This window comes from Trachurus japonicus, chromosome 7 (assembly GCF_045865225.1).
Source record: "Trachurus japonicus isolate A0001 chromosome 7, Traja_1.0".
NCBI lineage: Eukaryota > Metazoa > Chordata > Actinopteri > Carangiformes > Carangidae > Trachurus > Trachurus japonicus.
In genome coordinates, this window is record NC_140913.1 from 22,774,520 (window position 1) to 22,788,607 (window position 14,088).

The 14,088-nt window shown below is 42.8% G+C and overlaps 1 protein-coding gene across 3 annotated transcripts in view; it reads left to right on the forward strand.

The window, feature by feature from the left end:
* kcnd3 (potassium voltage-gated channel, Shal-related subfamily, member 3) overlaps positions 1 to 13,871 on the forward strand; it is a 104,873-nt gene extending 91,002 nt beyond the window's left edge. Inside the window, exons 4-10 of one of the 3 annotated variants that reach the window (XM_085782172.1) lie at positions 4,135 to 4,236; positions 6,899 to 6,979; positions 7,108 to 7,140; positions 7,275 to 7,367; positions 8,573 to 8,832; positions 10,821 to 11,823; positions 11,855 to 13,871. In XM_085782172.1, the coding sequence (XP_085638298.1) occupies positions 4,135 to 4,236; positions 6,899 to 6,979; positions 7,108 to 7,140; positions 7,275 to 7,367; positions 8,573 to 8,832; positions 10,821 to 10,995 (744 nt within the window). In that variant the 3' untranslated portion in view covers positions 10,996 to 11,823; positions 11,855 to 13,871. The remainder of the gene's footprint in view (positions 1 to 4,134; positions 4,237 to 6,898; positions 6,980 to 7,107; positions 7,141 to 7,274; positions 7,368 to 8,572; positions 8,833 to 10,820; positions 11,824 to 11,854) is intronic. The other 2 variants (XM_085782174.1, XM_085782175.1) reach the window with 2 other exon arrangements.
* The last annotated feature ends 217 nt before the right edge of the window (positions 13,872 to 14,088 follow it).

Below are 14,088 nucleotides of genomic sequence, written 5' to 3' on the forward strand. Positions count from 1 at the left end.
TTAACTGCCTGTGAACACACCAGACATGCTAAGACTTTCTGTGGCTGAGGAGTAGATGATGCATCCAGCAGCTCAGTCCGTATACACCTCTCATTACTGTTTCTGCATCTGTGAAAAACACAGCTGCCATCTTCATTTTACTGCCTTATCTTTTTCTCAGGTCGGACCAGCCGCTGTGCTATAACTTAGCAAATAGTAAAAAAAAATGACTGTCTGCTGCGGTTTAGTGAGCATTACACTGGCTCGGGGCTGACATAGGAGAAACAAAACAAAAACAAGTCCCTTTCTCTAGGTATCTTCCAGACCATCTCACAACTGTTGTTTTTATCCATCCCTCAGAAGGGTGAAGGTGGAGATGACTTCTGCCTCAGAGTGTTTTTGCTCTCTGGACAATCAATAAAGTGGTCTGCACATTTCAAGAAGACACACCGAATGGAGAGATGGAGGAACGTGGACAGGGGGGGCTGGGTGGAGCCGGGTCAAGGGGTTGTGCTACAAATTAAATTTTCTCTATTATGTCTTTAGTAACAAAACAAGACAGAGAGGAGGAAAGAAAATAAATAAATAAATAACACAACACAGCTTCTTGCAGAGCAGAGCTGTGCCTTTCTCTATAAAGAGGAGGTAATCCTTAGCTTAGCAAAGGTATTTTGCCTCTGAGTGGTGTTAGTCTGAGGTTAAGCTGTCTAAACTACAGAGGCAGATATCTGGGGCCAGAAGTGTCACAGGACTCGATTTCTTCTGAATCAATTCTTTGCCTTCGTTCACAGTTTCCTAACTTCACTCACTCCCAGATGGATTTTTTTTTTAAGAGTCAAATTTTCCCCGACTTCTCGTCTCCTTTTTCTCTTTTTCTCTTAGGCACTTTTCTTGTTTCTGTCCCTATCTTTCTCATGCTCTCTATTCTCCATGTGTGTGTATGTGAGTGTGTTTTTTTATCTTAAAGCACCGTACCTCAAAGAAAATGACTGACTTATTTCTTTGTGGCAGAAATGTCAGCATGTATAAAAGCAGCCCTTAAGATGACTGGCAGCTGCAAAACAAAACAAGGCTCTTCCGCGGCTATTTGTGTGTATGTGTATGTGTATGTGTGAGTGTGTGAGTGTGAGTGTTTGGGTGTATGCTATCCCATCAGTGTGTCTTCTTTCACTTGTATGTTTCCGAGGCAGGCCTGAGGCAGAACCTCACAGCTCGATTGCTCCACTTTTTCACTCCGCCAAATCCTATACAGGGAATGTAGCGAAGCTGTAACTCACAAGGTCCCATGAATTTTTTAACTTTTACTTTCAAGTAAAAAAAAAAAAAAAAAAAAAGGACTTCTAACAAAACTTCCTGGCAATGCTCAGCGAAGTATGGCATGGGAGCTAAGTGGATGTGTAGCGTTTCTCCAAATCATTTGAGGATACGCCAGTTTAGATCCCTCAGCTGGCAGCACGTGGTGTTAAAATGAAGCATTTGTGCTGGCTTGCATCCTATACAGTCGCTGTAATCTGTAAAGTGTGATTGATCCGAAAAGAGAGGAAAAGAGAGGAAACAAAGAGATGGAGGGGAAGAAAGGTGTTTGGATCAGTTTGTGGCTCTCATGTGTATGAAAACATCTGGACCGTTTCAAGTGGTGATATTGAGCATCAAACTGATGACTGGGTGTCAGGTCTTACACTTGTTTAGACTGTGAAAGCGAACATCTATGCTCTATAAATCACATGTTATGTGTCGGTATGGAATTGAGAGTTGATATTTTTGGATTAGTTTTTCAGAGCACCCCATTTCCTACATAAGCTCTATTAATTTTTAACCATGTTTTCATACATAATTAGGGTCACCGACCGTTCAGTTATAGGCAGACTGACTGAGCCTGAGAGTTTGATGTTTCCCCACAGACCAGTTTTCTTACAGTAATATATTCCCTCTCCTTTGTGTATTATTTAGACAGAGGGCATGTTAAGTTTAAAAACCTCAGGTCGAATCACATGGCAGCTTTCTGTGAACCTATTACCTAAAGTTTATACTATGTGAAGCAAAATAGTACTGCTCCAGTACTAGGAGGTCTCTTCATTTTCTGATCACAATCTCCTGAAATAGAAATGGGGGCTTTAATTTTGGTTCTGTGCGCATCAATGCCATGTAACTTTCTACGGTGTGTGTGTGTGTGTAGGTGTTAATGAAAGCTCCTTATCCTCCCATGGTTCAATCTGTCGTGTAGTGGCTCTGCTTGAAGGCGCAGATGGGGCCTCAGACAGAAGCACCCCGAGTCCCAAAGGCCCTGGGAATCTATCAGAGAGCTGCAGAAGTAGATTCAATCTAGCGGGACATGTTCTTAACATCCCTTCCATTACCCCCGGCCCCGTGCTGCCTGGCAACCATCGCCACAGTCACAGGCTCCTGTTTGCATGGTGACCCCAGAGAGACTGTCCCATTGGCTGAGCACAATGCCAGAACATAAAGAAGGGTTATCCCAAAGGCCTGTGGGAGTGCTGCGCCAGCACAAATATACATAGGTGAGGGCACAAAGAGAGCGAGAGGAACTCGTCAAGGAGAGCAGCAGAAAGGGAGGGAGGGAAGGAAGGAAGGAGGGCGAGAGAAGTAAAAAGATGCAGGAGAACAGGGGATGTAAGCAATTTAAGTTGAGTTTGTGCTATAGATCCTACACAGTATAGCTCAGCCGCTATGTGTGTGTGTGTGTGTTCACATGCACTCCAGTTTATCTCCTCCGCCTCTCTTTGGATTACTAAATCACAGCAGGAGCTACCTGCGGGTCAACAAGCATTACCATGTTTTAAATGAAACTCAAGTGAGGAAAAGAGCTCAAATTACCATACATTACCATACTCTTACTGAGTCAGGTGTTTTCTTCTGGCTCCTCTGTGTGACTCGTATGTATATGTATGGAAATTCAGTTATGAAGATGTGGGGTGCATGTGTTAGCACACATGGAGATATGCAAACACACACCCTTACACTCAATTAACCCCCCAGCAGTGCCCGCGCCTCCCGCTAAACGAGCTGTCTGTCTACTCATCATTTACACAGCTCACATTATCCTTCTCCCAATTTCCCTTCAATGAATCCGTCATTCTATTTTTAAAATGCAGAAAGCGAAGCAACAGAAACACACACACACACACACACACACACACAGAGACACCCACTCTACAGCTGCACCGAGCCTGACACCCAGCTCTTGACTTTGACGGGGAAATGGCGGGCCTTTGAGGAGTGAGTGACTCAGATTGCACTATCCCGTAAAGGCACTTGTTCTGCTAACTAAGAGTTTCACTCATTTTCATGTGTATTTCATCCTGCACTCAAAGCTTTAGCATGCACACACATTTCACACACACTCGCCAACAACACTTTGCTTCAGTTGCAGCCAAAAAAAAACAAAAAACAAACATGATGCAGAGGAAGAGTCCATCCACTGTGTCAAACCCACTGATGTATAAAGACGTCACACCAAACACCAAAGTGTTTTCTGTTCCTCTTTGTGTGTCTTCTCTTTCCCTCTTTCCCTCTCTGCTGCTGGCTGCCTCGCAAGAGGTTTGACAGCATGAGGGAGAGAGAGAGAAAGAGAGGGAGGGAGAAAAAGAGACTGGACTGTGCTGTACAGGTTTGATAACTAAAGATGCATTTCAGCCGACGCTAACGCAGCTGCTCATGAGTAAAGACGCGGAGCAACATGGGCTTTGACACTTCCTTGACTCATTTTGTGAAACAGAACCGCTAACACAGCAGCACGGGAAACAGCCCAAATAAATTGAATTCAGTGTTTTAAATACAGAATGACATTTAGCTGCTTAATTCATACAGGATTTACCTGCTCCACTCCGAGGCGCCTCTCTAACTGATTTTCTACCAAATGAATGTGTTATCGTGTAGTCGCCATAAATCATTCATAAGTATCACGGGGGGATCAGAGTGAATTTATCACAGGAGATGAGAGTGAATGCTTTAGTAGCACATGTTTGATTTGATCTATAAGATCGCAACTCACGTTACGTATAAGGCGTGTGAAAGTAAAGTGCTGTAGCTCAAATCAGTGGGATGTGTCAGGATGCCGGCCCAATCAATGGGACATTGTTGTATGGTATAGGCACCGGCTAACAGGTTGCTTCTGTGGTGTCTTGCTCTTTGCAGAAAGCCCGCTTGGCCAGGATACGAATATCCAAGACAGGAAGCTCCAACGCATTCCTCCACAGCAAGCGGAACGGCCTGTTCAACGAAGCCCTGGAGCTCACGGTAAGAAAAGCCTCTGAACCACACAGAAACCACATATACTTCACATACCACTTGCATTTTTTTTTTTTTCTAACGATGACCCAGAACGACGACCTCCCCATCTTCTCGGAAAAATAGTTCTGAGGATTTCAGTCAGAGTGAGCAATAACGAAGTCATTGGACACAGGCCTCGCCGGCCCATCCTTTAATTATCAGTTCTTAGAATGCACCCAGCATCCCATCAGAGCAGCTCGCTGTGATCTCATTCACTCAGCGGCATTTCTAATGTGAGCATCCCTGAGCCCAGCTGCCCATCTGAGGAACTGGCTTGGGGCGATGCAGCAGGAAATGTAAACACAACTCAAGGATGTTCCATGCTTCGCCAAAACGTTGTGGTTCACAAGCACTATAGTGGCCCCGGGGCTGACACAGCGCAAAAACAAAAACAAGTGCTTCTTCCTCCCTCTCCTTCTTGCTCTCTGTGTCCCTCTCTCTCTCCATCTCCCCACCCCACCCCACCCCCACCTCTCTCTCCCTCTCCTCAATAGCAGTCCTTATATTCAATCTATGTCTGAATAATGCATCGACCTCATATTGATATTGCCTCAAGAAACAATATACTGCAGCGGCTGCAGGGTAGATTTTATATACGAGTGGTTATGCTTTCTTCTGAGCAGTAAATATTTAGTGATACATTTCTTTAATAGATGTTTTCCCTCTCAAGATTTAACATCATCCCTTAACAAAACAGCATTAAAAGAGATTTCTGAGTTATCTAAAACATTCTGTGTAATTAAGGCCCCTCCACAGGTATTCCATATTTTGTGAATAGGTGGTTTTATTTTGTTTATTGTAGCGCGGACACGGCTTCGTTGAGACAATCACAAACAACATTAAAAAGAAATTAAATGTTAATGTTTGAATTAGGGGACAATATTACTGAGCAGTGCATATTTCTGTGCTTTATTTAGTAGAACTAACTCATTAGCACAGTCACAATTTTCTATCAATGAAAACACAATAAGAGAACTTCTTCCCTTTCCCATATTGTGCAGCGCAAGAGTAATTAAGTGCAACATTATCAGACTTTTCAGACGTGTCGGGCATCATTTAAATTCATGAGTAGCACTAGTCAGTCACCTTTGCTGTCTGCTCAGATAAACGTAGCGTTCATTTTCTTTTTGTTAAATGTATTTTTTTGTGTGTTTCATGTTTCTTTCTCCATCAGCTTCAACACTTTAAGTCCAAAGTCAACTGTTAACACATCATAATATATAGATCTATAGATATATAAAGATCTGTCATCTCAACGATATGTTAATTGGTGTAATTTAAATGCAGCTATTTACTAACAACATGTACAGCACCATGCAGAGTGACACAGTGTGTTTTGTCACTCGGCAGATCAAGCTGTTTCCACTCTACAGTATGGTGGCCACCTGGGTGGTGAGCCGTAGCCGCCTCCAGACAGACTGCTGATGCGGCTTGCGGGTGCATGTATAGCGACTGAAATAACTCGGCCTAAACACCTGTGTTTTATTGCTGTGTTAGGTAGAGATGAGCAGCATGAACACAGGTGAGCGGCCTTGGCTCGGACAAACCCCGAGTCATCAGTGCAGGAATACACCCTCTCAGCAAAGAACCTTCTGCTTATAGCACCAGCCGCCTGCTTAACAAACACAAAATTGCTACTACAAATCTTCCAAACATGGCGTTTTACTTGCCTTCCGGCAGAGCTGTGGAGCAGGCAGGATCAGGGCAGTAGTTTTTGTCTTTGTTTTTATATATATACAGTGTATAAATATTTATTTATTTATATAAACAACTCAATAACGGGGTTCTACTGGGAAAGACTGATGCAACCCATTGAAAGTCTGTATATGTGAAGCCCTTCTGTACTTCTGACAACAACAATGATGGCATTCTGCAATATACTGGAGAGACATCTTCCTAGACTCAGGCGAAGGCTTTTGTGGCTAATATTTATGACAATAATGCAGAGAAATCTGTTTTTTTTTCTCTGCAGCAACTCTTCTGAAAATCTACTTCCGGTAGATGTTTGATGTATAAGGCTATTACATTTCACATCCTGTTGACAAATATTGTTCCAGATAATAATAAAAAAGTCTGCCTCAAATATTACCTCAGACACAAAGCTGTACTTCAAGCAAGCAGACAACAAAATGTTTAAAGTCTTGCAATTTAATATGATGTTTTGTCTGCTAAAAGGAAATGTTTTCTACAAGCCTTAACTCTTCCTCTGGGCCTGGTAGTAAAATGATTTACTGGACCAGTAAAACAAAACCAACATATGGACCTAAAAAGTAAAAAGTAATACGCAAATGAGCTCCTAACAAATGTTGCTTCAGTTATTCCAACTGGTTTCTTTGCTTTCTTCGATGATCCTTTTTATTCTCTGACTCACCTCAACAATGCGAGTGCCTCGAAACCACCGCACAACTAGAAATAGCACCCACTTGTTCAAGCGCACACACACACACACATATACACACATACAAATAAACATGTAAACAGGCCACAGCATAATAAAAAATAAGGAATATGGAAAACAAGTCATTAACAAGTCGCCTGCAGCAAGCTTTTGAAATAACAGAGATGGAGGCAAAATGTCACAATGGAAATTTGTATATGAATTGTATATTGTATACTGTATATCCATTAGGGGCGAGTTGTGCTAGAAGTCTCCCTTCCAGCACAGATCAATGCACTGGCTCCACTGATGATAGCAGACATGCCTCTCAGGGTAAGAATAGTAATGTTCCCTGTGTCTGACTGGCATGGCCGCGGCCCTGACGACTTTCTGTTCCCAACGCTACGAGCACGAGTAAAACCACCTGTCTGTTCTCCTTTTGTCTCCTCCACCAACTGAAGCAACTCCCATACAAGATGAACCTTTCAGATCAGGTACTAAGACAGCAGCCGGCCTCGCACCTCCCACATCTATCTGATTTGTGCAAAGGAAATACGTATATCACAGTGCTCATTTTGTGTGTGTTTTTGTGTATGTGTGTGTCTGCGTGCACGTTTGTGTGTTACAGAGTTCCACTGAGGAGGAGCAGCGGTTAAGTAAGTCCACTTCTCTATTAGAGAGCCAGCACCATCACCTGCTGCACTGTCTGGAGAAGACCACCGTGAGTGCACACACACACACACACACACACATTTGTTTTGTTTTTTTCCACATGAATTTCAAATGTCTGAATCTTAAAATATTTATTTAACATAAAAAAGATTTTAAAAAACCCAATTTGTGCAATCATTTGTACTTCACTGTCTGGTTGTAGCTCATTAGTTGAACTGACATAAGTGACATCCAGGCCCAGTGTGTGTGTGTAGATCTACAGTGTTAGTATGTGCATGGGCAAGTGCAGCTCACTGTAGCGTGATGTCCAGTACACTGCATTTCCCCTGCGACACACGCTCATCTGTCTGTGTGTGATACGACCTCACTGTCTGTTTCAGCCTGGCGCACACACATATCCAAACTCTCATTCTGCACTCTACATATCTATGGAAATAGAACACAAGATGTATAAATGTATGTTAAAGCTATAACTACATCTGTTTTGAACCATAAACACAAGACTGATATATTATCACCTTTAAAGTTGATGTGACAAACTTGATGTGGCCTGATATTCACTCCTCTTTACGCTCCGTTTTGCTCTCCACCGACCCCTGAGGGAATCACCTCGCTCTTTAGCTGCTAAATGCTCCACTAAATTGACTAGAATCAACTCTGACTGCTGTTTGTAGCTGGGCAGGTAGAGCACAGTGTGTGTGTTTGGAGATTTGTATGTGAAAACAACACTGATGTGAGCGGATGAGAGTAAACCAAGCAAGTCACAAAACCAAAAGAACAAGCCGAAAGACGATAAAGCTCTACAGAGCTGATGGGACTTTCAGATTTGAATAATGAAGTCCATTCACTGCTAAAAACAAACTCCTTTCACACACAAGAAGGCATGTGATCCATTTTTGATATATAAGTGCTGGTTATAGAAGCTATAACTATAGAAAATTGACTCTGAACTGTGCTTTGAAACATGAAAAACATGTTTCTAATGTTCGTGTGCATTCACTTACACACACACACACACACAGACACAGACAGACAGACACATACCTGCCTATATAAAAAATAATCATCACACATTCTCTAAAGAGTTATTGACCCAGGCTATGAAGCAGAAAATGACAGTCTATATCAAGCCACACACAGTACATAGTCATAAATATAAATGCAGTAAATGTCACATCTTTTTTTATGGCTCTTCCCCCTCTGTCTTCTCCCCTTGTGCCCATCTCATTCTGTTTTTTCACCCTTTGTTTGCAGAACCACGAGTTTGTGGATGAGCAGTACTACCAGCAGAGCTACCTGGAAGCGGGGCTTCAGAACTACCCGTCTCGAAGCCCCTCCCTCTCCAGCCAAGACGGCGTGACGGGCACGTGCTGCACCCGCCGAAGCAAGAAGCATCACACCCCTTTACCGAATTCCAGCGCCCCAGCACACATGCAGCCTTTGACGCACACGCACACGCACCAACAAGGTTTGCAGGAGCTCAGCACCATCCACATCCAGCCCCTCAGCACCAGGTGAGACCAGCAGACTTGAATATCCTTCAGCTTGTGCGCTGCAAATGAGAGTTTTTAGTGTCCCGTTTTTTCCATTAACCTACCTTTTGAAGATATTTTGCAATCTGAATGTGAGGTGTAGCAATTCATGAACAAATTTCTGTCTCAAATTTGCTCAGTAGCTTCTGTAAGTAGATGAAAGTGAAGAAAACCACTGAAAACAAAATTTCCTTTTGTAATCACGTGCTGTAACATCTGAGCAAGTGTCTTCTAACCAGACAGAACTAATGGCTAGTGGCTAGCAATAAAGGCTTCCTACCACCAGCATAATTAGCCACCATGTAACTAATGACAGCTGACAATGAGCTGCTAATTTACTGTCAAATTGTCCCCACAACATTAATTGAACGGCCCACTTATTTTTAGTTGTCTGTGAATGTGAGAGAGAGAGTATTTAATTTGTCTTGAATGATCCATTACATTTTCATTTCTTCTTAAATACTATACTTAAATATTAAGTTTTAATAAGTAATAATAATAAGTTTTAATAAGTTTTCAGATATTATATTTATTATGATTCATCATCGCTGTGCAACAAGTTGAATTTAAAGTGTGACCCAATCAGACTTTCAGCCATAGTACTGCCCATTGTGCTCATGGTTGACCTGTTAGCAAAAAGAAGTGCAAGATGAGGTTCCCCACCAGTGCTGCTTTTCTGTCCATGTGACTAATGCGAGTCAAGTATTTATTCACCTCTCGTTGTTGGTTATGTCCACAAACTCCAGAGGAGAACATGTTTAATTTGAGAGGCACTCCAATTTCTTCACCAGCCACTGTTTACTGTTGACTCACTGTTGTTTGCTCGAAAAGGCTGCAAACCGTTTTTATGAGCAGCAGAAGAGCTGCAGAGCTGCAGAGCTGCAGAGCTGCAGAGCTGCTCGGTGGCTTACGGCACCTCCAGCATCCCGTTACTATTCCACTGGGTCATTAGGTCAGACCGGTAATGTTCACTTAGTCACAGTGCTGCCCTGATGGCTGTCTGTTTTCAGGCAACATTAAAACTCCACCTGTCCGATCTCCCCCCCCCACCTCCTTCTCCAACTGAAGCAACTTCCATAAAAGATGATTCACGTCAGGCACGGACACAGTTGCACTGGGTCAGCTGTGTTTGATGGTTATTTCAAATATATAGTTTAGCTAAATTGGAAATACACTCTCACAAATGATGAGTTCATTTAATAAAAAAAAAAAAAAAGGTTTTTCCGTGGCCTCTGAAAGGGATTAAAGCAGAAGTAAGCGATATTTTTGTGTTAATCTAAGTCTTAAATAGTTGTATCTTCCGACAGCAATCTCTTACATAGAGTGTTTGGTCTGAAACACGGGTCTGTCAGTCACTCTGCTCTGCTCTGAGCCCAGGAGAAAACTTTTATCGTATCCTACAACCTTTATCCAATGAGGAGAGAGAACGGCATAAAGGGGCAGTCCTCTCTGTGTGTGCAGCCAAGGGATGCGCCTGAATGTGGTGACGTAGGGACGAGGACCAATAGATCCATGACGAGGGCGGGGGCTGCTAACTCCATCGGCTGACAAGACGTTATGGTGCGTTCAAGGCAACTCGTAACTCGTGTTTTTCCGACCTGTGAAGTCGTACCAGTTCGATCTGGTACGAGTTCACGGGTCAGAAGTTACGAGTGGCCGTTATAGTGACTTTCACAGGTAAAAAACAGGTCGGAGAAACACGAGTGGGTTGCCTGGAACGATACTAAGTCGTGACTTGAAGCTGTAATTTACGGTTTCAAAAGCCTGCCTGGAACGCAGCATTAGCCAAATCGCTTACTTCTGCTTTAACAGTCTTGTTTTGAAGCTCCTCAAAAGAAGTTTGAGGACGATATGTTTCTCACTTTAAAGGCCAAGGTGAACTGGTTGTGAAATATTTGACATTTTCTGTAGGACTCTCCTCATCTTCGATTTGCTTTCCTCCCTTTTTTTTTTTTTTTCTCCTCCTCCAGCCGCTCCAGTCTGAACATGCGCGTAGACGAACCAGCACCCCTGAACTGCCAGAGCAGCCAGATCACCACAGCAATCATCAGCATTCCCACGCCGCCAGTGACGACCCCCGAGGGCGACGCCCACCTGCCCGCGGGCCCCACCCACCAGAACGTTGTGAAGGTGTCCGCACTGTGAAGAAGACTGGGGGGCTGCGGACTGAAGCGTCACACAGACAGAAAGACAGATAAAGACTCATCGAGACAGACCGAGGGACAGAGGAGGACTGGGAACGAAGGAGGAGGAGGAGGAGGAAGCATGCAGAGCGCTAGTCTAGCCCTGGTGGAGCTCGCCCGCCCTCTGCTGGTCATGTACTGTAACGACACAGACTCCCTGTACAGACGGAGGGTGGCTTTTAGATACAGTGTAGTGTTGTTAGTGGTTGGTTTGCATGTGTGCGTGTATGCAAGTGTGTGTGTGTGGGTGAAAGAGTGTGGAAGAATGTGTAGGGACTGGGAGTCCTTTTAGATGAGGAGGTGAGTGAGCGTGTGCCTCTAAAAGTGTTGCCGATGAGTTCCGAGACTAAGTCATGTGTCACTGTGCACAAAGCACCTTTTTCTATGATTTTTGCTTCAGTTAGACTCTTTTGGTCTTTTTTTTTAGCAGGAGATATTCGGGGAAAAACGAGGAAAACTCAAAAGGCAAAGAAAAAATAATACAACACATAATCAAAACGTCTTTCTCACACTGATTTGACCCTGCCCTTTTTTGTTTGTTTTGTGTCATTTTGATCCACTTACCTGTCAGTAGATGATGAATATGCCGCCATTCCTTTTTCGGGGGTCCAATATTATTCCACTCGAGTGAAAAATCCTTTAAAAGATGATGAAATATGGTAGGTGTGTCTGTGACAGCGTTACCAATGAGTTTCATATTTGTGAATGAGTGTATGTGACTTTTTGCTAGATAGAGGATTTGTGACGTTTTGGATAGGAGGTACGTGCCTGTGAGTGTGTGTGTGTGTGTGTGTGTGGTCGTATGAGCCTTGGGGGGGGAGGGGTGTGTGAATGTGTTCGTCACAGTTGATTGAAAACCTGTGTTTCAATTCTTCTGGAAGTCTCTATGGCTCAGTATATGGTATATTTGACTAGCTGCCACTCTGAAGGGTTTATTGCACATATTTCTGTCTGAAATTCTCAGCTGCGAGCCTTTTACACAATATGTGCCTGTTTTGCTGGAGTAAAAAAGAGATTTATTTGTTTTTATAGTTTTCTGAACTCCCCCTGCCCTCCTGCCTGTTTCGTTTCCCTTTTGGCTCCTACAGCCCGACGGACCTCAGATAATAAGTCAATTCTCTAACAAAGAAACCAAAAAAGGAAAAAAAAAAAAAAAAAACAGAAAAGAAAAGAAAAGAAAAGAAAGGAAAAAAACATTTTAATTCAAACCACCACAATTAAAAGCACAAGGTGTTTGCTGAGAATTTCCGACACAAATCTGTCCTGAGCCCCGGTTCTTTGTGAATATTGTTAATAGAATATTTTGTAATATTTGACCATCGTTTGGCAGAACCAGTGAAGCTGTCCTCTCGTTCTCTCTCTCTCTCTCTCTCTTACACTTTCTTTCTCTCTTTCTTTCTCTCTTGTTGTTGTCCTGTTGTATCCCTACCTCCTGTGTGAACAACAGTATGCTTTCGGTAGTCTTTCTAGCTGTCGACGTTTTTTCTTCCCCAGACTCAGCGGGCGTTTTTTCAAAAGCTGTTGAGTATGTGTGTACTCTATGTGGTTTAGGAAACTTGGTGTTTGTACTTTTTGTCCTCCTTGGTGTTTCAAAGGATTTTTATTTACTTTTATCTTTTTGGAGAACTTAAAGCAGGGAGGTCTGTTGCTAACGGTGACCACGGGGACACGGAGGAGGACACTGGATGAGCCGTCCACAGATCTCTGTCACCAGAAAACATGTGCTATTCTGTCTGTTCTGGCGGCTCACAGACCCCCACCCTGAAACTTTAGTATTACCCACCATCAAATCCCATCAAAGTTGACCTTTGTAACTATACGGACGGTGACCTTTTAGCTCTGCTGACCTCCGAGCTGATGCCTCTTCTCTGTCGGCCTTTTTCATCTTGAATGTCATTGCGAGTCCCAACAGCTCCAGTTAGACGGTTAGGTTTGTCTTTTGTTTAGGTGGATGAGACCGCTGCTGGGATTTCACTGAGGAAAGAGCTTCAGTCGCAGCAGAACAAGCACCCACTTCTGCTCCGCGTAGATGAAACACAACGTTGATCAAGAGCACACAGACAGGGCTACAAATACACTGATATTTCAGCATACTGTCCATCAGCCAGGAGCATATTTCAAAAGCAATACGTGAATTGGTCTAACATTATTATGTCTGCCCATATGTAGCTGATGTTTTTTTTCCTCTCCTGTAGATTATAGTTAAAACGACTGTCAAACTAGCAGCGAAATGTATCATGGACTTTTTAAAGAGAAAGTATTTAATTACCTTAAGATGGAGATATCTTAAAAAAGAAAAAAAAAAAAAGCTTAACCAGTTTTACACATGCATTTGTACTAAGAATTACAATTACGCATATCATCTTCATATCAGCCCATATGGGTGGAAAGCATATTGGAACCGTATCAGTACATCAATACACTTAGACTCCTCTGTTGTGCTTTCCTTCTCTCTGATCCGGAGGGTTAGTATCAACCCGAGGAAAGCCAAAAATAATCTACTGAGTTGAAACACGGGGTGTTTTACCTCTGATATTCCTAGTAGTGAGCTAATACGACTGCTGGTAATTTAGTACTGTGCACAGTGATGACAGCTGCCTAGATCCAGTATTAGTGTTTAGTCAAACTGTGCAAATTAACCTGGAGTTTAAAAAACAAAAAAAAACCAAGACAAGAAGACAAGCACAGACAGGCGGAGCTTTTTCAGTGTAATTTTAAAACTGGGGTTAAAGACAGTGACTTCATATTCACAGCATCAAGTCTGACATTTAGAATCTATGGGAAACTACAACAAGGATCTGACTGGTAACGGCAGAAGTGAGGATATATATCTTATATATTTTTTTCTGTGCATTGACAGTGATTAAATGTGATTTTTTTTCCTGCTTTTCTGCGTGAAGAGACGGGTTGTTCTGTTACATCTGCACCTTCAAAAGGAACTCCGTTTCAATAATAATGCAAATTTCTGCTCAAAGTGTCAACTGATGCATTTTTTATTATTATTATTTACAAACAACAAAAACAGAGGTCTGTGATTGTGTTTGTCTCTCTCTCT